Source organism: Lithobates pipiens, unplaced genomic scaffold (genome assembly GCF_037356315.1).
Source record: "Lithobates pipiens isolate NorthernLeopardFrog02 unplaced genomic scaffold, aLitPip1_a1.2 Scaffold_23, whole genome shotgun sequence".
Taxonomy (NCBI): domain Eukaryota; kingdom Metazoa; phylum Chordata; class Amphibia; order Anura; family Ranidae; genus Lithobates; species Lithobates pipiens.
Window position 1 is genome coordinate 193622556 of NW_027507785.1, and position 26092 is coordinate 193648647.

The window sequence follows — 26092 nt, forward strand, 5'->3', positions numbered from 1 at the left end:
ACGACCGCCTTAAGAAGGCACATGAGCAGCCATCACCGAGCCCAGTGGGAGCAACGGAACACACAAAGCCACACTGCAGGCTCTCACCGTCCAGCCTCGTCTTCTACTTCTCCTTCTCCTCTCTCCTCACAATTGTCCTCCACTCCACCTTCCATCACGCCAAGCTCACATTTTTCTGCAAAAAGGCAGGCTTCCGTGGGCCTAATGTTTGAGCGTAAAAAAATGATGACGCCGGATAACCCTCTTGCCCAACGGTTGGCGGCTGGCTTGTCAGAACTCATAGCCCGCCAACTACTGCCATATAAACTGGTGGACTCGGAGGCCTTTCGCAAATTTGTGGCCATTGGAACACCACAATGGAAGGTCCCAGGAAGGAAGTATTTCTCAGAGAAGGGCATCCCAGAGCTATATGGCCATGTTCAGCGGCAAGTGAATGTATCTCTGGCACACAGTGTCGGTGCCAAGATACATCTGACCACAGACACGTGGTCTAGCAAACACGGGCAGGGAAGGTATATCAGTTTTACTGCCCACTGGGTGAACCTTCTGACGGCCGTCAAGCATGTAACCCGTGGCACCCGTGTAGATTTGGTTTTACCGCCACGGATTGCATGCAGGCCTGACTCTTCTTCTCCTCCTCCTACTCCATCCTCCTCCCTCTCCTCCTCAGCTGCCTCCTCCTTTTCCGCTGCTAGCGTCTCTTCCGCTGCACCGCCCAAGCTCCCCAGAACCTATTCCACATGCCAGGTGAGACGTTGCCATGCCGTGCTGCGTCTGTTGTGCCTGGAAGCAAAGAGCCACACTGGCCCGGCACTCCTTTCAGCTTTGCGTTCACAGGCAGATGAGTGGCTAACACCGCTCAATTTGACAGTTGGTAAAGTGGTGTGTGACAACGGTGCCAATCTGCTTAGCGCATTGAAACAGGGCAAAATCACGCACGTGCCGTGCATGGCACACGTCTTAAACTTGGTCGTGCAGCGATTCCTTGTCAAATACCCTGGGGTCCAGGACATCTTGCGGCAGGCAAGGAAAATCTCGGCCCATTTCAGAAGATCTTACACGGCCATGGCTCGCCTTGCTGACATTCAGCGGCGACACCATCTGCCGGTCAGACGTCTTATTTGCGATTGCCCGACGCGATGGAACTCAACCTTCTATATGCTTGATAGGCTGCTCCAGCAGAAACGTGCAGTTAACGTCTACCTGTATGAACTCTGCGAAAGAAACGGTTCTGGGGAGCTGGGTTTTTTTTCACCGCGCCAGTGGCTGCTCATGCGCGACACATGCAGACTTCTGCGGCCATTTGAGGAGATCACCAAACTGGTCAGTCGCAGCCATGGCGCCATCAGTGACATGGTACCTTATGCCTTCTTTCTGGAGCGTGCATTGCGTCGTGTCATTGATCAGGCTGTGGAGGAGCAGGAGCGGGAAGATGAGGAAGTCGCAATGCTGGATGAATTCCCAGGGGGGGCTACTCTATCTGAGACAAGTCAACAACAGGAGTCTGATGAGGAGTCAGAGGAGGATGGTGCCGGGGCGGATGAGCAGGAGCAAGAAGAGCATGCTTTAAACCTTTCTGGGATCCCTGTTGTGCGAGGATGGGGAGAGGAGAATGAAGAGGACGACATTATCCTGGATGATGAGCAGGAGCCAGGCCACCACACCGCTTCCACTTTAGTGCAAATGGGGGCCTTCATGCTCCAGTGTTTTAATAGGGACCCCCGTATAAAAAGCATGAGGGTCAAGGACCAGTACTGGGTGGCAACGTACTTAGACCCCCGGTACAAACACAAAATGGCGGAAATGTTACCGCCGTCGCAGAGGGCTGTCAGAATGCAGCACTTCCAGGCCTTGCTTCGAGAAATGCTGCATTCTGCTTTTGCGTGCGCTGGCAGAGGAGCAATTCCCACTCCCAGAGAAGGATTTGCGGGTACCAATCCAACAGCGCCTGCAAGAAGAGGCCGGTTTGAAGATGTGTTGGTGACTTCGGATATGAGGTCATTCTTTCAGCCGACCCATCGACAGGTGTCATCCGGATCCAGCATCAGGGAACGCCTAGACCGTCAGGTGTCCGACTACATTGGGTTAACGGCCGATGTGGACGCTCTGAGGAGTGATGAACCCCTAGACTACTGGGTGGGCAGGCTTGACCTCTGGCCAGAGCTTGCCCAATTTGCAATCGAACTGTTGGCTTGCCCCTCATCCAGTGTCCTGTCCGAAAGGACGTTCAGCGCAGCAGGGGGGATTGTGACCGATAAGCGTACTCGCCTAGCTCACGACAGTGTTAACTACCTCACATTTCTAAAAATGAATGAGGCATGGATCTTGGAGGAATTCAACACATGTGACCAGTAGACCATGTATATGTCTATAAACTATTTTTTTAATCAAGCACACAGACCTTCTTAATTCATTTGGCTCACTTCCTTGACCCAAAAAAGCACACCGTACTATATGCCCCTACCCTCCTCTTTGAAGAGGTTGAGCGGTGTCATATTTCTACTGGGGCTGCTTATGATATCCCTGTGCTGTGCTGACTTCCTCCTGGGGGTTCTTATTATGAAGGGATCACACTATCCCTGTGCTGTGCTGACTTCCTCCTGGGGGTTCTTATTATGAGGGGATCACACCATCCCTGTGCTGTGCTGACTTCCTCCTGGGGCTGCTTACGGTGCTGCTGTCAGTGCTGTATGTCACGGTGCTGCTGTCAGCGCTGTATGTCACGGTGCTGCTGTCAGCGCTGTATGTCACGGTGCTGCTGTCAGCGCTGTATGTCACGGTGCTGCTGTCAGCGCTGTATGTCACGGTGCTGCTGTCAGCGCTGTATGTCACGGTGCTGCTGTCAGCGCTGTATGTCACGGTGCTGCTGTCAGCGCTGTATGTCACGGTGCTGCTGTCAGCGCTGTATGTCACGGTGCTGCTGTCAGCGCTGTATGTCACGGTGCTGCTGTCAGTGCTCTGTATTACGGTGCTGCTGTCAGATGCCTCTATCACGGTGCATGTGTCATTCCGGTATGTCACGCTGCTGGTGATCATCTCCTGCACCCTCTTCTTTGCCTACCCTGGTCCCTGACCTTCCCTCTCCTCCATTGCCTTCATTAGCTCCATAGTCCTGAATTGTTAGAACAATTTCCCAAATAAAATAAAAATGCTTGTAGTTATCGATCCCAAATTCACCTCATACATGTATTATGTCATTGTCCAGATGGTGGGACTACGTTTTACCCCCTAATAATTACCACGTGGCCGCAAATTCGACATGAAGGTTTGCAAAGTTCGCCTCCCATTGAAGTCAATGGGGCCCGCGGCGAACGTTCGGTTTCGCGAACGTTTGGGTCCGTTCGCATTTCGCTTTCGCGAAACGTCCCGTCGGAAGTTCGTCCATCACTAATGTTGTATAGGCCATCTAGGGCTATGAAGTTTAAGAGTACAAACAAGAAATATTTCTTTATTTATAAAATTCCAGAGTATCTCTTGACAATACTTAAAAACGATTGTTTACTATATAATGGGTACACATGGCTCTGTATAATAAGGGCATTCACATTTCAGAGTCTCTTTTGTTGACCTTGTATAATCAGAAGATATCACAATTCAAAAGGGGAATAACCCAACTTTATTCTCTAGATACAGTTCTATAGAATAAACCTGCGCCCCAGGTGTTTCCTGTACTCAGGAAATTGTAATTGTCATTGTTTTCAAGCATTATTTGTAAGCTGGAATTTTGCTGCCTTCAAGCCTTGTAAAAGAAACCTCAAGCCAACGCAATGTTATAATAACAATTCTATAGATATATGGTTAGTAACAATCAACCACACCTGAAACACAATATTATGTGGTTTCCACAAGTATGAGTTTTGTAATAAATTTTAGGTGCCTGGTATGAGTTGACAGTGTGTATGAATAAAGAAAAAAACAGAGACAATATGCATTCATGAATGTTTATTCCTACAAACTATATTTAATTTCTAAACCTAATAATAGTTTTCAGAGACAAAACTTTTTCTGAAACTGAAATGGAGCTGAAGAATGCATTCGGGTACAATTATTGTATTGTTTATAGTTTACAAAGCAATAAAAATGTCAATCCAAGGCAAGGCTAATTTAACAAAATCATTTTTTAAATGGTAACTCCAGAGAAAACGTCAGGCAAAACAACAGATTACAGGTAATATATGGGTTTTTTTTTTTTTTTTTTTTGCTTTGTTTTGGTTTTTATTTCCATGATTTTGATTGATTTAGAGTGAAAAATCATAATAATGCACATTAAAGTTTTAAAAGAAAATTTTTACATAATATGAGCACATTTGCTCATTGGAAATACAATACATCCTGCACTTCCTGCAATGCATGCATGTGCCAATCTAGTCTGCTGACAAGACCCAGTGCTCAGTATACTATAGTGCTCAGTATGTTATAGGCAATTGTTTTTGGTTTAATCAAGGCCATGTGAGAGTTGAATTTGTGTTTTACAGGTAGCTTTACCGCAAAATCTCCATTTCTGTCCTTGCACTCTGCTTGCTAAATTATCACAATGATTGTGCTTAAAGTGCATGCATGGCCAAAACTTTTTTCCTGCTTTGGATTGTGTAGAGAATGGTTAATCACCTGTCAGTTTATTTTTTCTCTCTGTTTCTCATTTGGGACACTTAGAGGTTGATTTACCAAAGGCAAAACGACTGTGCACTTTGCAAAGTTGATCCAGAGCTTAGTAAATGAGTAGAAGCTCTGCTGACTTCCAACATCCAATCATGTGCAAGCAAAAATGCTGTTTTTTTTTTGTTTTCCTTGCACATGATTGGGTACTCTTTGCAAAGTGAAGCCTTACTTAATTTACTAAGCTCTGGAGCAACTGCTCTTGCAGAGAATATGCACTTTGCACAGTGCACATTCTATCTTCCGTTAGTAAATCAACCCAAAATTGTCCTGGAATCTCAACAAGCGGCAAGAAGAAATCTCAACAAAGTGAGAGAAAATCCTCCCCTAAAGAGTCATCACTTCAATAGATGGCCCAATTGAAAGATTTATCCTCACCAACTGGTTCAGATGACAACCCTAAAATTTTGGTTCTCTCATCACTCTCTTTGTCCTGATGACAGTGGGCACCAGAAAAAACATAGCACCAGTGTCATAGCGGCAAAAAAGAGTGATGCTCGTTCGGAGCATGTACGCTCCTTTGTCAGGCCATCTGAAGAAGCACATATACTCCAAACGGCCGTAACGCCCTCCTGTTGCTCAAGCTGTCATTGGAGTGTTCACACTGGGATCTGTCTAGCCTAAGAGCACTGGAAACCACCACCACGGCTGAAGCTGCTTTCCACTTAATGGATGCCTTACAAATGGGGACTGTCATCCCTGCAGAAGGATTACCGGTAATTGTTGACCTGCAGTACACAAGCTCTCTCTAATGTAAGTAACCTACCTTTTTGATTAAAGTGATTTTAATGACTTACTACACTCACATGGCGCTGCTTGTTTCTTTGATTTGATACAGAGTTGCTTCTTACTCGTTCTGCTGGCAGCAACCTACTCATTATATTGGGACTAAGCCCTGTTCACACCAGAGTGACTTGTCATGGGATTTGACAGGTCTATTGTCATAAATGGCACTGTTCAAATCGGTGCGGCACCGACTTTGCAGTGCCACATCAATTTAAAGTAAGTAAGTAGTTCCTGCACTACATTTGCTGATTTCAGGTGCAACTTGCATAGACATCTGTTTTCCGAAGCCGCACAGATGTCTTCCGAGTCACACCTGAAGTGGCACTGACATGCGGCTTTGAAATTGTTCGATTTCAGATGAAGCCGCGTGATTTCAAAGCCACATTCAATGTGAACGAGGGCTAATACATGGGCTTAACTCTGGATTTTTGCATTGTTTGTACACCATGTTCTCTTTCTGTTCTAATCCTACACCACTCTATAAAAAAAAAACACTTGAATCATTTCCATCACTCAATGGCAGTCTATCAAACTGCGCATTGGGGTTGATTTACTAAAGGCAAACAGGCTAGTTATTTTTGCAAGGGAAATTACACTTTGCAATGGAATTTTCCCTAAAGCTTAGTGAATGAGGTTAAGCTCTGCTGACTTTCATCATCCAATCAAGTGAAAACTAAAATGTTCTTTTTTCCTTTTCCTTGCACATGATTGGGTATTCTTCGCAAGGTGAAACTTTACCACATCCAATAAGTTCTGGGGCAAATTCTCTTGCAAAGTGAAAAATCTATTTGCCTTTGGTAAACAAATCCCTATTACTAGTACTGTGTTATGCCCATTGACATATTTAGCCTGGCTCAGGAGTGTGCCGGCACAGGTGCCCCCAAAAGCCTAGTACACATGGGTCGAATGTCGGTTTAATAAAAACCAATCCCTTTTGGTCCGCGTCTATGGCAGCCAGTGAGACATAAGCCAACCACTTGGCTGTTGGAAACCATCAGTGCTCAATTGCTGAGAACCCTGACCGGAGTGTACTGGGGGGTGCCCCCTGTCAGAACGCAATAGCTCAGCAGGGGAGATCCATGCACTAACATTGGATTGCTAGTGCAACAGCTCTGACAGGAGCTGTCAGTTATTTTTTTCGTTCAACCCGCTTGTTTGAACTAAATAAAAACTAGCGTTGTGTACCAGGCTTTAGCACCTGGCTTTTCTGAGGGGGCATGCGGAGGAAAGAGAAGAGGAAAAGGCCAGTGGTGGACTGAAAAAGAGGAGGTAACTTTAAGCTTAATATTTTACTAATTTAGAGCCATCACTTTTTCCTTTCCCTGAGCTTACTATGTACAGCATCATGCTGTGCATAAAATGAGGGTAATGCAAGGGTATAGTTTAGTTAGTTACTTATGGAGGCTGACATTTTGACCTCTCCGTCTATTACTGCTAGCCACCAATCTCACTTTACTTGTCGGATGCTTGTTCCAGGTCAGTGGCCCAAAAGAAAACTAGGGTGCAACTAACATTGAAGGCATGTCAAGAATGACTGCAACAGAAAAACTCTCTAAACACAGGTTATCTTTTAGACCCCTTTCACACTTGGGTGTTTTGCAGGTGCTATAGCATTAAAAATAGCGCCTGCAAACAAAACGGCTGCTCCATTCGTTCCAGTGTGAAAGCCTAAGGGCTTTCACACTAGAGCGTTGCATTGGCAGGGCGTCAGAAAAAGTCCTGCCAACAGCTTCTTTGGAGTGGTGAAGGAGCAGTGAACTCACCGCTCCTCCACCGCTCCTTCCCATTGAAATCAATGGGGCATAGCTGTCATACCACCGGGTGGATTTAACCCCTTTTCAGCCGAATAGCGCAGCGAAAACGACGGTAGAGCGGCTCCAAAAATATTGCCGCTTTACCGCTGACATCTGGGGCGACACAATGTGAAAGGGGTCTTAATGATTTCTAATGAACATGTACAGTGGTTGTACACCTCAGAAATTAAAAATGAATAAAGCATATGCTTCTACAGCTACTTGAGCTCTAGAAAGATTTTACCCCCTTCATGACCAGAGCATTTTTTTGTTATTCGGCATTGCGCTACTTTAACTGGCAATTAAGCAGTCATGCACTGTAAGCAAATCAAATTGTTACTATTTTGTTTCACAATATATATATATATATATATATATATATATATATATATATATATATATATATATATATATATATATATATATTTCTTTTGGTGTTATTTGATCACCATTGGGTTTTTTTTTATTATTTATTACATAAATAAATAAAAAAGACCAAAAATTTAGAAACAAGACAATATTTTTTTACTTCCTGCTATAAAACACATAAAAAAATCGAATTTCTTCCTAAATTTAGGGCAAATATATTCTGCTACACTGTTAAAATTTTTTTTTAAAAATCCCAATAAGTGTATATTGATTGGTTTGCTTGAAAATCAGAGTGTCTACAAACTATGGTATATATACTGGAATTTGCATTTATTTTTTAAACTAATAATGGCGGTGATTAGTGGGAGTGTGATAGTTCTGCAGAAAATCTGACACTGGGTAGGAACTGACTAACTGAGATCACCAGTGACACTAATACAGTAATCAGTGCTAATACTATACACTGCTACTGTACTAATGATACTGGCTGGTAAAGGGCAATCAATTGGTTAACTGGGTGCCTAACAAGTGTAGTGTATGCTGTTTTTACTAATAGATGTGGCTGATTTTCTCACTGCTTTGAAGGGAAAAACAATCAGCCACATCTCTGCTCTGTGCTGTGCAACAGAGGGCTCTGTACTGTGATTCGCTAAGCCGATCAGCAGGTCCTGGTTATAAAGCATTGTCTGGGACCAGCTGATCGGCTTTTGCTATACTGAATCACAGTGCAGACGTAGTGGCGCACCCCCCCCCCCACCTGGAAGTGCAAGGTTGAACAGTGGCCATCCCATTTCATAAGTTTCACAGTTCACAAGTGGATGGTGTGTTCTTGACTCTATCCAAATCACCTAGTGTGATTTCTGTCTGTTCTTCCATTCCTCTGCTATCTGCATGAATCACTTCAGACAGTCCTGAGAGATGGCCTTGCCCCCCTCCAACACACAGCAGGTGATTGGTAACTTCAGCTTTGCATGTTTAGCTTTGAGAGGCGGTGGGTGCATCCATTCTTTACACTCAGGTCTCAGATTACACTCAGACCCCTGCTCTATGCTGTGCAGTGTGTGACATCAAACCCCCCCCCCCCCATACCTTCTAAAGCTCAGAAATGCTATGTAAATTCTGGACTTTGAACAGCTGTAGAGGAGAGAGGGCTGCAGATAAACAGGTACAGTTTATGTAGAAGGATTTGTTTCATTTGTGTGTATCACCTGAGGAAGGTCACTGGGTATACAGTATGTAAGGGTTTACAACCACTTTAAGTAGTATTCCACTTTGAAACTGACCTTGTAGGTATCGGTGATTTGTGTTTTGTCACATTTCTATGCAAATGTACAGGAATAAAGCAGTTTTTAGGCATAAAAATTTAATATAATTTTGCTTTTATTAAAATGATATATAAAATGATCATAGGAAGAGTTTTTAATGTAAGTCCATTATGGTTTCTATTTGGAGGTATGTGGTTAAAGTACAATAACATTTTAAAACCTTTTAAACACTGTAGCAAAGTATGAGAGGCTTTGGGAAAATGGCCGCCCCATATAACAATATAAAAGACACTTCCGTATACCCATAACCCATTCCCTGATGAAGTCATGTGACACATGACGATACGCGTCGGAATAGGAAGAGTTTTTCGGATACCGGAAGTCACGTCCGAGACATGAACAGAATGCTCGGCTGTGTATTTTACGAATTATTGACCTACTGTTTATCCTGCCATTGTGACATACTGATGTGGGGATAAGACCTTTCACTTGGAGTTAGGGGTACACCGCTTAAACCATCTGAGACCTTGTCCTCTATATGCTGTTTGCCTTACAGCAGTAAGGTAAGGGGCCACCTTATTCGATACGTGTGGGACACTGAAGAGACACCAGAGTGTGTACACCTTGTGTGGTTTTGCTGGCACCTGCTACTTTGAGAAACACTTCACGGATCACATGTCACTTTATATTATGTTGCATTCTAAGAGACTTATTTATTCTGTTTGAATTGCACCGTGTGATTCACATCTATGTTAATTTAGCTTGGCATTTTAATTACACTCTGTGAGGTATTGCTTCGCTTGTATCTATCACCTCCATTGGGTGCTCTTAATGCGATTTTGTATGTGGTTTTATGCGATTTTGCATTTTTTTAGATTTTCTAATTTTGCACATAGATATTATATGTTTATTATATGTTAGCACAAAGACACCTTAATCACTGATCACGATTGGTCACGATAATTAGATTTTACTCACTGGTACTTTATGTATAATTTATTGTTAGCACTTGATACAGATTCATTTATTCACGTATTTTATTGGTTAAGGGAGTGCAGCACCATTTATTTGATTTTGTGTTATACTTTTCAGTGGTAGGGTCTATACCTCTGTCGGTGTTCTGCTGCAACCCACTTTTAAATTTTAGGTAGATTGTATTTATGATAGCGCAGGGATACTTTTATTTTCATTTATGCATGGTGTCCTGGTTAGATTTGAAAGCACAAATATTTAAAAGTATTAAAATCTTTCCATTCTCTCACAGGAACAGACTGTTCATTTATTAACTCAAGATACTTCATTGTCATTGGAGAGTAAGGGGCTTTGGAAAGTCGGAGCATTTCTTTGAAATTAGCCAAAGTGGCTGGCTGTTATGGGAGTTACTGCTAGAAATACACAGATTCCTATATGTCTATACTAATGCCTCTTCTAAGTAACCAAGGTATTTGTGCACAGTGCAAAAAAGCACTCAACCCTGCAGGAAAAAAATAAATGTTGGCTTTCCATAAATAATTAAAAATGGTTGTACATTTTCCTGGAGAACTTCCCCTGAGCAGCTAGGAAGAGCTTAATGTGACACTAAACTTTGGTAAGTGCCCCTAATATTGCTCTTAGCCTCCTCCAAATATCAAAGTTATTTATTTATTTATTTTGCTGCTGTGATCTGTCTTTTTGTTATAGGGTGGCTACATTCATTCTCTATGGTCCCACTGTATGTAGGAGAGAATTGCAAAACTGGGAGAGGGTACCTGTCAGAAAAGGGTACCTGGCTCCCAAAAAAAGCTTTGAAATATGTTAGAGGAGTGAAGGCAGATTAATGGTACTTTCAATTTTAAGTAAAGGTCCGCTTTAAGTAGTGGATGCGTAAGAGATTGTTGTTAAATAAGATCGTTTAGTGCCACTTTAATTCTTCCCTAGAGAATGACTTTAATTACAGGAGTCTATCTTGTGCCAGCTGAAATGTACTCATTTTGGGTGAATAAACTAAGAGTCATTTCATTGTATTGGGGTTGATTTACTAAAGGCAAATCCACTCTGCACTACAAGTGCACTTGGAAATTCAGTCGCTGTAGATCTGAGTGTAAGATCTGTAATGAGTGGAAGCTCTGCTGATTTTATGATCCAATTATGTGCGAGCAAAAATGCTGTTTTTTTTTTTCCTTGCATGTCCCCTTCGGATCTACAGCGACTTTACTTCCAAGTGTACTTGGAAGTGCACAGTGGATTTTCCTTTAGTAAATAACACCCATAGTAGCTAATTTATTATTCTATAGAAATCAAAGCATGTGAATTACTAAACTGTAACAAGTATTAGAACAGTTTCTTGAATTTCCATTGGTTTAAAATAGATATATATAAATTCACCAGAGCCTTTGGAACATTTCCGTATGTAAACGAGACCAAACAAATGTAACAGATAATAATGAACTGTCATTAATTAAAACCATTTGAATGTCCATAAGTAAATCTAAGATAGCTGTATGCTTTTCACTGTCAGGTCAATTGCACCATGAATTCCTGCCACAAAATCTGTATTTGAAATAAAAAGGAAAAAGAAGAAAAAATGAATATTACACAAACAATGAAGCACAACATCAGTAGATAGATAGTAAAGAGATGATATACATATATATCATTAAAATTTAGACAGTTATTGTAACATTTATTTTAGGGTTTATTTAATGTTTGCCAGTGATAGCGCCTACTGATCACAACAGGGGAAATCATTTTAGCTTTAGGCATGTGTACACCACTGTCCTGCTGCCTTTGCAACTTAACTGCTTGCCAACCGGCTCCTGTACTTTTATGTCGGCAGAATGGCACGGCTGGGCAAAGTAATGTACCTGTACGTTACTTTGAACTTCCCGCCATGCGCCCCTGCTGCAAGCTCTGTCACTGTGCCCATGGGACCCGTGGACTCAATGTCTGCAGGGATACCCTTGAACGTGTCACAGAGCTGTAGAACGCGGAGATGCCAATGTAAGCACAGCATCTCCCCATTCTGCCTAGTTACAGGACACTGATAGTCTGCTCCCTGTCATCAGGAGCAGCGATCAGCGTTGTGTCACTGCTAGCCCATCCCCCAGACAGTTAGAATCACTCCCCAGGACACACATTTACCCCGCTCCCTAGTGTTTAACCCCTTCACTGCCAGTGACATTTTTACAGTAATCAATGCAATTTTATAGCATTGATCACTGTATTAATGCCTATGGTCCCAAAAATGTGTCAAAATTGTCAGATGTGTCTCACATAATGTAGCAGTCATGATAAAAATCCCTGATCGCCGCCATTCCTAGTAAAAACATTTTTTTATAAAAATGCCATAAATCTATCCCCTATTTTGTAGATTCTATAACTTTTGCACAAACCAATCAAACGCTTATTGCAATTTTTTTAACAAAAATATGTCATCGGCCTAAACTGAGGAAAAAAAGTTTTTTTTATATAATTTTGGGGGATATTTATTATAGCAAAAAGTAAAATATAATGCTTTTTTTTTCAAAATTGACACTCTTTTTTTTTTATAGTGCAAAAAATAAAAACCACAGAGGTGATCAAATACCCCCAAAAGAAAGCTATATTTGTGGGGAAAAAGGGACATAAATTTTGTTTAGGAGCCACGCCGCACGACCGTGCAACGCAGTGCCGAATCGCAAAAAGTGCTCTGGTCTTTGGCCAGCAAAATGGTCCGGGGCTTAAGTGGTTAAAGTAGAGCTATAGGCAATTATTTTAATTTTGGATAGAGCAAGGGAGGGTTATAACCCATGTCAGAGTTTTTTTTTCACTTTCGACAATAATGATAAGCAGGGTAAATAAAAAGGGTGAATCTCCCTAACGGGGGCACAGATTGCGATAAAAACCTGATAAGCATTCTAATCCCTCTCCACTCCTTCCAAAACTAAAAAAGAAAGCTTTGCCTTTAAATATATTTTAAGGGAAAGTGGTTGGGGTCAAGGGCAATAAAAACAAGGCTCAACCATCTATTTTTTACTGTCCCTAAATAACCCTAATATTGCAGAAAATATAAAACATTTACATTCAGGCAATAATGTTTATAAATCAAATATGCCTCAGCATACAACCCGTTTGTTGAACAAAAAAAACAGTCATACATGGGCCACTTAAGCTGTTTTGTCTGACAGAGAAGTTGTTATTTTGTTGGTGACCTCACTTTTATTTTACAGTAGGTAAGCAATACATTTTCCCACCTCCTGGCTCCCACCCTGTAACTGGACAATGCCAATAAATATATATATATATATATATATATATATATATATGTGTATTTATTGGAATTGTCCAGTTACAGGGTGGGATATATATCTATATATATATATATATATATATATATATATATATATATATATATATATATATATATATATATATATATATATATATATATATATTTATTTATATATATTTATTTATTTTTATGCATTTTTTTTATTTTTTTTAATATTTAAGTAAACTAAAATGTCTATTAAATTGAGCAATGCACATATGCTTCAATTGAAAGGAACAGAAATGACTGAAAAATTTTGTTGCCAGTTATAATTGCTGAACTTATTTTATTAAGTTATAAAGTATGGTTTTAATATGTAAGGTCCTGGCAGCTTAATTAGTATGCAATATTATCTAACATTTTTTACCTTACTGAAAAAAGGAGGATTCCCACGTTAAGTCACGCTTCTTTTTCCTCTATAGATCACTGCAAAATGAACAGTTGGATTACTTGTTAAATCAATTGCTAAAGAAACTAAAGTGAAAGAAAAAGCTAAATATGTCAGTTGTTGGTGATTTTCTTATAGTAAATACAGAACAATCATAGGTTCATTGTTTAACTTTTTTACATATAGGGATAACCTTAAATTGATTTGATTACATACCAAATAAAAGAAAATGATGATGATGATGATTAAGCCCTGGTTCACACCGGTTGCGGGAATGAAATTGTGCGAGTTTGGCTGAACTCGCACAATTTCTTTACCGCGTGTAAGTCCCGATTTCGGGGGCGATTTCAGAGACATCTGGGTGAGTTTCTGCACAGATGTCAATTGAGATAGCACCCGAAATCGCCAAAAGTAGTACAGAAACTACTTTTGGGAATCTGTGCGGCATCGCACCGATTCGGAATGTGCCATTGCTAGCAATTGCCACCCATTTGTGCCATTGCCGACAATTGCCGCCAAATCGCCTCAATGTGAACCAGGGCTCAATCAACTGAAATATTAGGGTACAAAAACACTGCATATTAATGATGCTCATGCCACTCTTTAAACACCATTCTATGTAGGGAACTGCACAATGACTGACAGTGGAACCAAATTTAGTAACAAAAAAATATATTGTTCTTTACCAGATGCCAAGGAGCTCTCTACGAGGCCACGTATAGTGCAGGAGAAATACATACGGATATATTCCTTTAGTACTTAGTACTCGTAAAAAAAACGTAAATTCTTAGCTCCCTATTAAGCACAGAAGGAAGCTTTATGTTCATATAGCCCTGAAAAGCATACAGCATACCAACAAAATCAGGTTAGCAAAGTGCTTATAGTGCTTTGTATGGGTTGTGAGCTGCTTGTTCTGTAATCTGAGCATACTCTAAAGCCTCGTACATACAATCAGATTTTCCAATGGGAATTGTGTGATGATAGACTGTTGGCGGAAAATCCGACGAACGGCCATTCAGAAACTAACTGAAAAGTGCAAATCACTTACCAAAACACTTACCAAACTTCTACTAACATGAAATTAGCAGAAGGAGCCCAAAGGATGGCGCCTGACAATTGCTATTACTATTTAAGGTTTTTAAGGTCCCTAACTCGCATTTATATACTAGGGCCAATTTAGACAGAAGCCAATTAACCTACCAGCCTGTCTTTGGAGTGTGGGAGGAAACCAGAGTACCTGGAGGAAACCCACGCAGGCACGGGAGAACATGCAAACTCCAGGTAGGTAGTGTTGTGGTTGGGATTTAAACCAGTGACCCTTTTTATTGCTAGGTGAGAGTGCTACCCATTACACCACTGTAAACTTCCTCTTTATCAACTCATAGTATGTCTAGTACGTCACTACGTTTGTGTTTGTTGGCCAACAATTGTGTACCATTTGTATGCAAACAAAATCCAGGCACACGCCCTTCGGACAAAAGTCTGATCATGTGTACGAGGCTTTAGTCAATCATCAATGTAAATGGCTACAAATATTGCTGTGAAATGTTACTTTTTCAACTACTTTTTAATATCAAGTATGCAAGTGAACATGAGTGGACAACTTGCTTTAATTTGTTTCTATAAGGTAGACAGGATAAGTGAAATCTATTTTATACAGTGTAGAAACATGTTAAATCATTTATGTCTTACCCATTCCTAGAGAACTTCCAGAGCATGTCACTGAAATAAAATAAAATAAAAAAATCTAAGTTACAATGTTTTAAAGTCCAAATTTTTTTTTACCTTAATGCATTCTATATATTCAAAGCAGTGTTCCTCTCCCCCTTTTCTAAATACTTACCCGAGTCCTACATCAATCCAGCTCTGTGCCAGTCTTCAGGTCTTCTGTCTTCTCTCCCTGCTCTCACAAGCTTGCCTGAGAGCAGCAGGAACCATTTGCTCCTACCGCTGTCAGTCAAATCCTGTGAGAAGGGAGCAGGGCATTGGGACTAAGCTGCACTGCGTGTGCCTATGAACGCACACAGCCCGGCTCAGAAGTGCTCCTGTATGTGTACTCTCATAGGAAGCTGCTTCCTATGGTGGCACACAGAGAAGAGGTGGAGCAGAGAGCGCCACTGGTGGACCCCAGAAGAGGAGCTTAGGGGCTGCTCTATGCAATACCCTTGCGCAGAGCAGGTCAGGATAACATCTTTTTTTTTTTTCTGTTAAAAAAAATTGGCTTTACAACCTCTTCATATATGTACAGTGGGGACGGAAAGTATTCAGACCCCCTTAAATTTGTCACTCTTTGTTATATTGCAGCCATTTGCTAAAATCATTTAGTTCATTTTTTTTCCTCATTAACCTCCCTGGCGGTATGATTCAGTCTGGAATAAGGTGCTGAAAGCGGTACAATTATTTTGCATGGAAATCTGGCTTTTATTTTGTAGTCCTGTAATTCTTAGGAATAACGCTTTGAAATCTCTTCAAACCAGAGTCTAGCGGACATCCCGGGTATGATAAAGTTTATAATATAATAAAGAATAATAAAAATTATTCAATAATGTAATCAAATCCAAAAAAAACTGAAAAGGGACATGTTTTGGTTGCTATGGACAATCTCCAAATTCCAAGCAGTAAAAAACAGTATTTATAATATAAAAGTGCATGCAGGGCACTGCACAAACCACTAGGGACAAAGGGGGTGTGTATTTTTTACTACAGCACTGTAATCTGTAAGATTACAGTGCTGTGTGTGTTTTGTGTGTTTTTACTTTTTTGAATTTGCCGCCGTTCTCCGCTCCCGTGTGCCGTAACGTCGCAGGGAACGGAGCTCGGCGGCATTCGGCACTGTGAATCGAGCGGAGGACAGCTCGATCGCACAGCGCGGAGGACATCGCTGGATCCAGGGGACAAGGTAAGTAACGATCCCTGTGTCCTCCCCTGCATCGAGCGGTGCAAACCCGAGTCTGGCTCGGGGTTACCGCTATTGTAATGAAAATCCCAACCCGAGGCAGACTCGGGATTACCGCTAGGGAGGTTAATGTACACAAAGCACCCCATATTGACAAAAAAAAAAAAAAAACACAGAATTGTTGACATTTTTGCAGATTTATTAAAAAGAAAAACTGAAATATCACACTCATATTTAACTCAGGTGCTGTCCGTTTCTTCTGATCATCCTTGAGATGATTCTACACCTTCATTTGAGTCCAGCTGTGTTTGATTATACTGATTGCAATTGATTCGGAAAGCCACACACCTGTCTTTAGAAAACCTTACAGCTCACAGGGCATGTCAGAGCAAATGAGAATCATGAAGTCAAAGCAACTGTCTGAAGAGCTCAGAGACAGAATTGTGGCAAGGCACAGAGCTGGCCAAGGTTACAAAAAAATTCTGCTGCACTTAAGCTTCCTAAGAGCAGGGTGGCCTCCATAATCCTTAAATGGAAGACATTTGGGACGACCAGAACCCTTCCTAGAGCTGGCCGTCCGGCCAAACTGAGCTATCGGGGGAGAAGAGTTTTGGTGAGAGAGGTAAAGAAGAACCCAAAGATCACTGTGGCTGAGCTCTAGAGATGCAGAGATGGAAGAAAGTTGTAGAAAGTCAACCATCACTTTTTGGCCTTAATTCTAAGCGGTATGTGTGGAGAAAACCAGGTACTGCTCTTCACCTGTCTAATAAAGTCCCAACAGTGAAGCATGGTGGTGGTAGCATCATGCTGTGGGGGTGTTTTTCAGCTGCAGGGACAGGACAACTGGTTGCAATTGAGGGAAATATGAATGCGGCCAAGTACAGGGATATCCTGGATGAAAACCTTCTCCAGAGTGCTCAGGACCTCAGACTGGGCCGAAGGTTTACCTTGCAACAAGACAATGACCCTAAGCACACAGCTAAAATAACGAAGGAGTGGTTTCAGAACAACTCCATGACTGTTCTTGAATGGCCCAGCCAGAGCCCTGACTTAAACCCATTTGAGCATCTCTGGGGAGACCTAAAAATGACTGTCCACCAATGTTTACCATCTAACCTGACAGAACTGGAGAGGATCTGCAAGGAGGAATGGCAGAGGATCCCCAAATCCAGGTGTGAAAAACTTATTACATCTTTCCCAAAAAGACTCATGGCTGTATTAGATCAAAAGGGTGCTTCTACTAAATACTGAGCAAAGGGTCTGAATACTTAGAGCCATGTGATATTTCAGTTTTTCTTTTTTAATAAATCTGCAAAAATGTCAAAATTTCTGTGTTTTTCTGTCAATATGGGGTGCCGTGTGTGCATTAATGAGGAAAAAAATTAACTTAAAATGATTTTAGCAAATGGCTGCAATATAACAAAGAGAGATAAATTTAAGGGGGTCTGAATACTTTACGTTCCTACTGTATGTGTTCAAATAAAGGTGAATACAGCAGTAAAGTCAAGTAATTCATTTATTGTTAACCCCTTTTTTTATTGCAGATAGATATTTCTGTTCATAAAAATATAATCTACACAAATGCATAAGGTATTTACTTTTATGATAAGAAGCCCAAAACAAAAGTTAAAGCGGAGCACCACCCTAAAGTGGAACTTCCGCTCATTGGAACCCTCCCCCCCTCCGGTGCCACAATTGGCACCTTTCAGGGGGGAGGGGGTGCAGATACCTGTATAATACAGGTATTTGCACCCACTTCCGGGCATAGATAGCCGCAGATTCTGCGGCTATTACGCCACTTCCTGTGGGGCCCCCGCTGTCTGCTGGGACACACACGGATCCCAGAGACAGCAGGGACCATCCTTATTGCATCCTCAAGGCTTCACTTCCTGATTCCCATACCAAAGATGGTGGCGGCAGCACCTGAGAGCCGATTGAGAGATCGGCTTCGGGGGGCCGACATCGCGGGCGCGCTGGGCGGGTAAGTGTCCATATTTTAAAAGACAGCAGCTACAGTATTTGTAGCTGCTGACTTTTAAAAACAAAAAACGGCGGAACTCCTGCTTTAACCAACTCAGAATGATGCAAAGAGGAAAGGATCACCGCTACTCCCGACCAGCCTCAGCCTACATGTCTCCACCAAACCACACACCCTGCTTCCTTTCAGGCATAGTCATTTTCTAACTCCCTGAATTGGTATTAGGACAAGCTTGCATCCCATGTTCTGGGACACAGAGATATGACTTCACCTCTACTTTGAGTGGCGCAATCAAACAAGTCACAACTCAGAATGATGACATCACAATTGTAAGCTTTTTCTGCTGTTCTCAGACTTCCTGTTCTAGGTTGGCTATGTTTGTTCTCCATGCCCGCTTTGTATATATGAATGTAGCCACCCTTTCCTGCTCGCCCCCAAAATAGACTACACATCTACCTGCAGACATATTGAGCTTTTTGGGAGTTGTAGTACACATAGCGGATCATGTGACCAGAAATGATGGCACAGCTCGCTCTAGCAGCATTGAGGTGCATCAGTTAAGGATAGGGAGTGTGCATAGGACAACAACAAAAAAAGCCTGAAAACAACAGTAAGAGACTTAAAAAAAAAGAAAAAAAAAGTGCCATGCATTGTATGCTTAACATTTTAGAACACTTGATGTTAAAAAATTGAGTTTAGTCTCACTTTAAGCTTTTTCTAACTGAACTTTTTTATTGACTGCTAAGGTACTGTACATCAAATAAAAACACATAAAATATGCTTTCATAGATGTATAGCGCTATCAACCTGTTTGTTGTATTACTGAATGTTTACAGTGTATTTAAAGCCCAAACTTTTTGGGGGGAGAAGTGGGGAAGATAGAGTGGGGCAGATTTGAAATCCCTGTCAGATTTTTATATAGTTTCCCTTGCGAGAATTCACACTTTCTTTCTCCATTTGACAGGTAAGTCTGTCATAATGTACTAGTATGCACCGCATACTAGTACATTATGACTTAAACCTACAGGGGCAGGCATTCATTATTTATTTATTTATTTTAAGATTATTTAAAAAAAAAATTGAATTCTATTATATTACACAGATGAGACAAGGTTCTGTCTTTAAAGTGATATTAAAGGTTAAATAAGGTCAAATAAAAAATTACAAACATCTTATACTTACCTGCTCTGTGCAATTTTTTGCATAGAGCAGCCCCAGTCTTCCTCTTTTTGGGTCACCCGCTAAAGCTCTGTGCTCCTACTCCCCTCCGAGTGTCCCTATAGAAAGACTTTTGCTATGAGGGCACTCATGCATGCTCGCTCCCAAGCCCCACTCTGTGTTTCAATAAGACAGAGGCTTGGCCCCGCCTCCGCTCCCTCCTCACTGGATGTGATTCACAGCAGCGGCAGCCAATGGCAGAGACTTGGGTAAGTATTAGGGGGGTTGCGGTGGAAGCTGCATACTGAAGGTTATTTACCTTCATGCATAGAAATGCATGAAGGTAAAAAACCTTCAACTTTTAGAACCACTTTAATCCTTAAGTACCCTAAAAAATGTTTCCTTTACTAAGCGCTGTTCCAACAATAAATGATTCATGATTCTTGTGGAATTCTCTTAACCACTTAAGGACCGAGCCTCTTTCTGAAATTTGGTGTTTACAAGTTAAAAACAAGTTTAAGTTTAACAAGTTAAAAAACATTTTTTTTTTTTTGCTAGAAAATTACTTAGAACTCCCAAACATTATATATTTTTTTCTAACACCCTAGAGAATAAAATGATGGTAATTGCAATACCTTCTGTTACACCGTATTTGCGCAGCGGTCTTACAAGCGCACTTTTTTGGGAAAAATTCACTTTTTTGAATAACGAAAATAAGACAACAGTAAAGTTAGCGCAATTTTTTTTAGATTGTGAAAGTTAATGTAAAGCTGAGTAAATACCCAACATGTCAAGCTTCAAAATTGCGCCCGCTCATGGAATGGCGACAAACTTTTACCCTTAAAAATCTCCATAGGCAACATTTAAAAATTTCTACTGGTTGCATATTTTGAGTCACAGAGGAGGTCTAGAATTATTGCTCTCACTCTAACAATCACGGCGATACCTCACATGTGTGGTTTGAGCCCCGTTTTCATATGCGGGCGCTACTCACGTATGCGTTTGCCTCTGCACTGGATGGGGTGCGTTTAAAAAAATAATAATTTCTTATTTATTTGACCATTTATTTTTTATTTTTACACTGTTCTTTTAAAACAAATGTGTCACTTGTATTTACTTGAATGTAAACATTCCTTTGTAATAGAAAAAAAGCATGACGGGACCTCTTAAATATGAGATCTGGGATCAAAAAGACCTCAGATCTCGTATTTACACTAAAATGCAATAATAATAATATATATATATATATATATATATATATATATATATATATATATATATATATATATATATATATACATACATATATATATATATATATATATATATATATATATATATATATATATATACATATATATATATATATATATATATATCCCTTTTAAGAGCTATGGGCGGAAGTGATGTTTTGAGGTCACTTCTGCCATGCAATGATATGGAGACGGGTGGGGGCCATCTTCCCCTCACTCATCTCCATGCCTAACAGGGAGAAGAACACAATCACCTCCGCCGCTACCGATGGCTCCGGTAAGCGGCGAAGGGCACCTGAGCGTGGCGGGAAGGAGTGGCCCTCTCCCGCTGCCCATAAAAGTAATCTTGCTGCAAATCAACCGCAGAGACCACTTCTATCTGAAAGCAGACCGCCCGCTGAAGAAGAGGATACCAGGGTTATGGTAGCTAGCTTCTGCCATAACAATGATATTCCTCTTCAAAGTAGCGACGTATAACGATGGTGAGCGGTCCTTAAGTGGTTAAAAGGCTGGTGAAAAAAATGCATTCTTTATCTAAACTGATTTGTATCCAAAGATATTTCAGTTCTTAATACTTTTGATGAAAAACAATTCCTACCAGAATATATTTTTTTGGGGCAGAAAGATATTTGGGTATCTCCACCACTGACAGGAGACACAACCACAGTATATACATCCCCACATAGTATCTCTGTGACATCACAGTAGCTGACACCGGTTAATGGATTGCAGGTAAAATTTCCTTTAGAACCATATATATTGACAGTGTAGTTTTCAGGTCCAGGTGAAACCCGCCATGTTACACGGATTCCACTGTTTGACAGCCGGTATAGCTTGACTCCTGATGGACAGCAAGCACCTAGAACACAAATACACGACTTAGTCTACAAATTTCAGAAAATCAGATTGATAATCAGTTTCTGCACGGTAAAGCAGAACTCCAGGGCAATAACTACCAAAAACACAATAGAGCTGATTTTCTAAAGACAAATGGGCTGTTCACTTTACAAGGGAAGTTGCACTTTGCCAGGGAATTTTTTCCAATGCTTAGTGAATGAGGTGAAGCCCTGCTGCTTCCATCACCCAATTATGTGCAAGCAAAAATTCATTTTTTTTTCCCCTTCCACCTTATTGTGTATTCATTGCAAAGTGAAACTTCACCACATTTTCCCAGTTCTGGGGCAATTTCGCTGGCAAGGTGCATTTTCCCTTTGCAAAGTGTCCATTTGCCTTTAGTAAATCCTTTTACAATTAGTAAATCAACCCCTATATTTCTAGTTAGGTTTTAATGAAAAAAAAAACAAATGAACATTTTTTACATATCACTAACATAATTGGGACAGATCTTTGTGTCAATAGGGTTTTAAATTATAAATCATAATCATGAAAAAAAATCATTGCATTATTTATCTAAACTGATTTGTATCCAATGTCATTTTAGTTCTTAATACTTTTGATTTTATAAAATTCCTATAAGAATTTTTACTTCAACATAAAACAATTAACATGGTAAAGCAGAGGGCAAGCACAGAGATGACCTCATTAATATGCTGCTGCTTTTTCATTGTTAAATAGCAAGCTAGGGAAAGAGACGTGACTATAGAAGCAGAATTTCAGCAGCAATTTTCACTATAGCCCTCTCTGGTAGATGGGTGGCATTATTTTAGGGGGGGAGGAGGTGTAGTAGTAAGGAGGGACATATGCTTTAAGCACAACAATTATACAAATGACACTGACAATTTGGAATTAGGAGGCAGATAAACAGTTAAAACACACTTTTTTCTAATAGAAAGTGACTTACTTGATGAATACCCATGATATGTGCACTGTGACACAAGGCCTGTTTCGCTAACTGCTTCTAGAGAGACTGAGTAGCTTGTTCCGCAGGTAATACATCCCAGAAGGCAGTGGTCTTCCAGTGTGTGGCACTTTGCCTGTCCTTTAGGTGATTCCAGCATAGTGGTATATGTCTGTGCTCCAGCAGCGATGGACCAGCTGACATTTGTCACAGACTGTGTGACTTGCACTACGCTTATATTTGCTGGGCAGCAGGGAGCTGTAATGAAAATGTATTAAAATCAGTTATGTATCGTAATATTTGAATTTCCTGTGATATTTCATTCCTAACCTGGCTTAGAATATTTATATATATATATATATATATATATATATATATATACACATACACACACACATATATATATATATATATATATATTATATATATATATATATATATATATATATATATATATATATATATACTGTAAATACATTCCAAATGATAATGGAAACATGTGGCTAAAAAAGGGGAACGCTGCCTCATGTTGCCTATAAGAACTTACCCTTGAAACAATAAGTCTGATTTACTAAAGGATTTTAGAAAGTTCCCACAATAAAAACGTGTAAACATTAACTTCAGTTGTCCAATTGTGAAAGTAAAATACCTGTTTACTTACTTTGTGATTGGATAAAAAAAATATTAACACACTTGTTTGTATGAACATTCTCAAATTCTTTTGTAATTTAGCCATAAAGTGTGGCTAAACATACAGGGAGGAGTTACCACTTTGAAACCTGTAGGAACTTACCTACTGTGCCTAATGTTAAAATCTACCCTAACTGCAATACATGAACCACTGAGCAAAAACGAGAAGGTTGATTAGGAGTTTTTACTTAATTCTAACTTTTCATGCATGCCTGCTCCACATCAGTGATTCCGTTTGCATTAAAGCTAGAGACATCCAGGTACTTAAAATTATCAAAAGGAGATCAACAATCAGTGGCATCATATTTCTCTTAGTACAGGTTAATTTTATAATTATTGATGTACATAAATAGTAAGAATTAATAGTAAGAAAATAGTAAGAATTAATAGTAAGAAAATAGTAAGAATTAAACATTACTTGTCATACTGTAGATCTGTAATAGAATGAATAAATAACAGACAACTGGCATTTAAAATTTAAATTGCTTTAAAATGATTATCGATGTAAGGAGAGTGCAAAAGGATCTCTTTAGCAAAATTGATTACTATAAAATCTTCATGCTTAAAATTACATTAATTGAGGTAATACATTTTTTTTTTCTTTTTGAAAATAATTTTTTATTGTTTTCAATAAAACATTAAGATGAGCCATCCCAAAAAATAAATAAAACAAAACATATAGTACATAAAAAAGAAGTGCATAACATTGGACATGTACAGGAATATTGAATGATAACAAACAATGTAGCGCTATAATGTCAAAAAATGTAAAAAACTAGACATAAATCACCAAATGATCTGGTAGTGAAATCAAACTTAAAAGGTCAGCACACATATCACATGTTGTGCAGTCTAGTAAGGAATACAGGAAATGTGCTTCAGTGAACTAACAATATGAGCATAAAAAAGTCCAGCTATGACAAAATAATGTGAAATGTGAGTCCCAGATATTCCGTTGGTATGAACTATGTATAGCCTTCCGTTCACAGCCAGAAAATATTAAAGAAAACGGTGGATACCCTTACCGAAAATGGTGGACACAAACTACTGTATAGTAAATGTGTCATGCAGGCTTATGTGCACAGCCAGAAAATATTAAAGAAGGCTTATTAGTCGAAACGCGTCAGGATAGCGTTTCCTGCTCCCCATATTGCTCTTTTTATCGTTCATTTTTATTGGATCACGTGATTCTTTTTGGATATTTTTTATGTCATTTTTTATATGTCATTTGGAAAAAAAATTCAAATAAAACCTTTAATGGTGGAATTTCACTATGAGAGGCATTGTGTCCTTACTTTTTTTATGGTGAACCCGCTCTGAGCTCCTAGCTGACCGGAACCTTCGAGAGAGAGTTGAAAACCCTGGAGATCTGAGGTGTACCGATCCTGAAGTGGGCAGCGACTATCCGGATGGTGATCCATGACCTGATGTATACGAATGGTGTGTGACGCACATAAGCCTGCATGACACATTTACTATACAGTAGTTTGTGTCAGTCACTGCTCTCTGCTCTGCCACCCTCCAGTGCTCACTAAAGCACTGGACTGTGGAGGGGTTGGGAGTGGCTGTCTCAGACTCTCAGCGTACGCTGAGAGACTGAGCCAGCTGCTGATCAGGAGTGGATCCTGACATTATTGCCGGGATTCCTGACAGAATCTGAACCAGCTCTCTGATATCAGCTGGCACCAGGCTTTAGTCCACTGTCGACTGATTCTGGGTCACTGGATTGCTCTACTGTAGCCCACAAAAGTAGTATGTGATATACGAAAACCTGTGTGCCAAAATGATATAAAAATATATACATGAAAATATTAACCTCCTTAGCGGTAATCCCGAGTCTGGCTCGGGTTGGGAATTTCATTACAATAGCGGTAACCCCGAGCCAGACTCGGGCTTGCACCGCTCGATGCAGGGGAGGACACAGGTAACGTTACTTACCTTGTCCCCTGGATCCAGCGATGTCCGCCGCGCTGTGTGATCGAGCCGTCCTCCGCTCGATTCACAGTGCCGAATGCCGCCGAGCTCCGTTCCCTGCGACGTTACGACGCACGGGAGCGGAGAACGGCGGCAAATTCAAAAATGTAAAAAGACACAAAACACACACAGCACTGTAATCTTACAGATTACAGTGCTGTAGTAAAAAATACACACCCCCTTTGTCCCTAGTGGTTTGTGCAATGCCCTGCATGCACTTTTATATTATAAATACTGTTTTTTACTGCTTGGAATTTGGAGATTGTCCATAGCAACCAAAACATGTCCCTTTTTCATTTTTTTTTGGATTTGATTACATTATTGAATAATTTTTATTATTCTTTATTATATTATAAACTTTATCATACCCGGGATGTCCGCTAGACTCTGGTTTGAAGAGATTTCAGAGCGTTATTCCTAAGAATTACAGGACTACAAAATAAAAGCCAGATTTCCATGCAAAATAATTGTACCGCTTTCAGCACCTTATTCCAGACTGAATCATACCGCCAGGGAGGTTAAAGAACCTGCCTCCCTAAAAAGGTGCATAAACACTATATGAATGTATAACTAATAAAAGAGGGAGCTAAAGTGCACAATATACTGAAATGTATGATCAACAGAAAAAAATATTTTACATGTCAAACATAAATAAAAAAGTTAATGAAACACCAAACACTCACTAGATGGCATGTGGGCCCCTTTTTTTAAAAGTGGTCAGCAAGCACTTGATTTTAAACTCCACACTATAGCTCTTCTACCTCAAGGACCAGCCCACACAGAGTAACTCCACTGCAATG

The 26092-nt window shown here is 40.3% G+C and overlaps 1 protein-coding gene across 1 annotated transcript in view; it reads right to left on the reverse strand.

The window, feature by feature from the left end:
* Nucleotides 1-8966: 8966 nt before the first annotated feature.
* Nucleotides 8967-26092, reverse strand: part of LOC143928090 (fibronectin type III domain-containing protein 7-like) — a 48668-nt gene continuing 31542 nt past the window's right edge. Inside the window, exons 10-14 of the mRNA XM_077452711.1 lie at nt 22632-22886; nt 21429-21689; nt 15238-15267; nt 13525-13583; nt 8967-11398 (exon numbers count right to left, since the gene is read on the reverse strand). Coding sequence (XP_077308837.1) covers nt 13552-13583; nt 15238-15267; nt 21429-21689; nt 22632-22886 — 578 coding nt within the window. The 3' untranslated portion in view covers nt 8967-11398; nt 13525-13551. The remainder of the gene's footprint in view (nt 11399-13524; nt 13584-15237; nt 15268-21428; nt 21690-22631; nt 22887-26092) is intronic.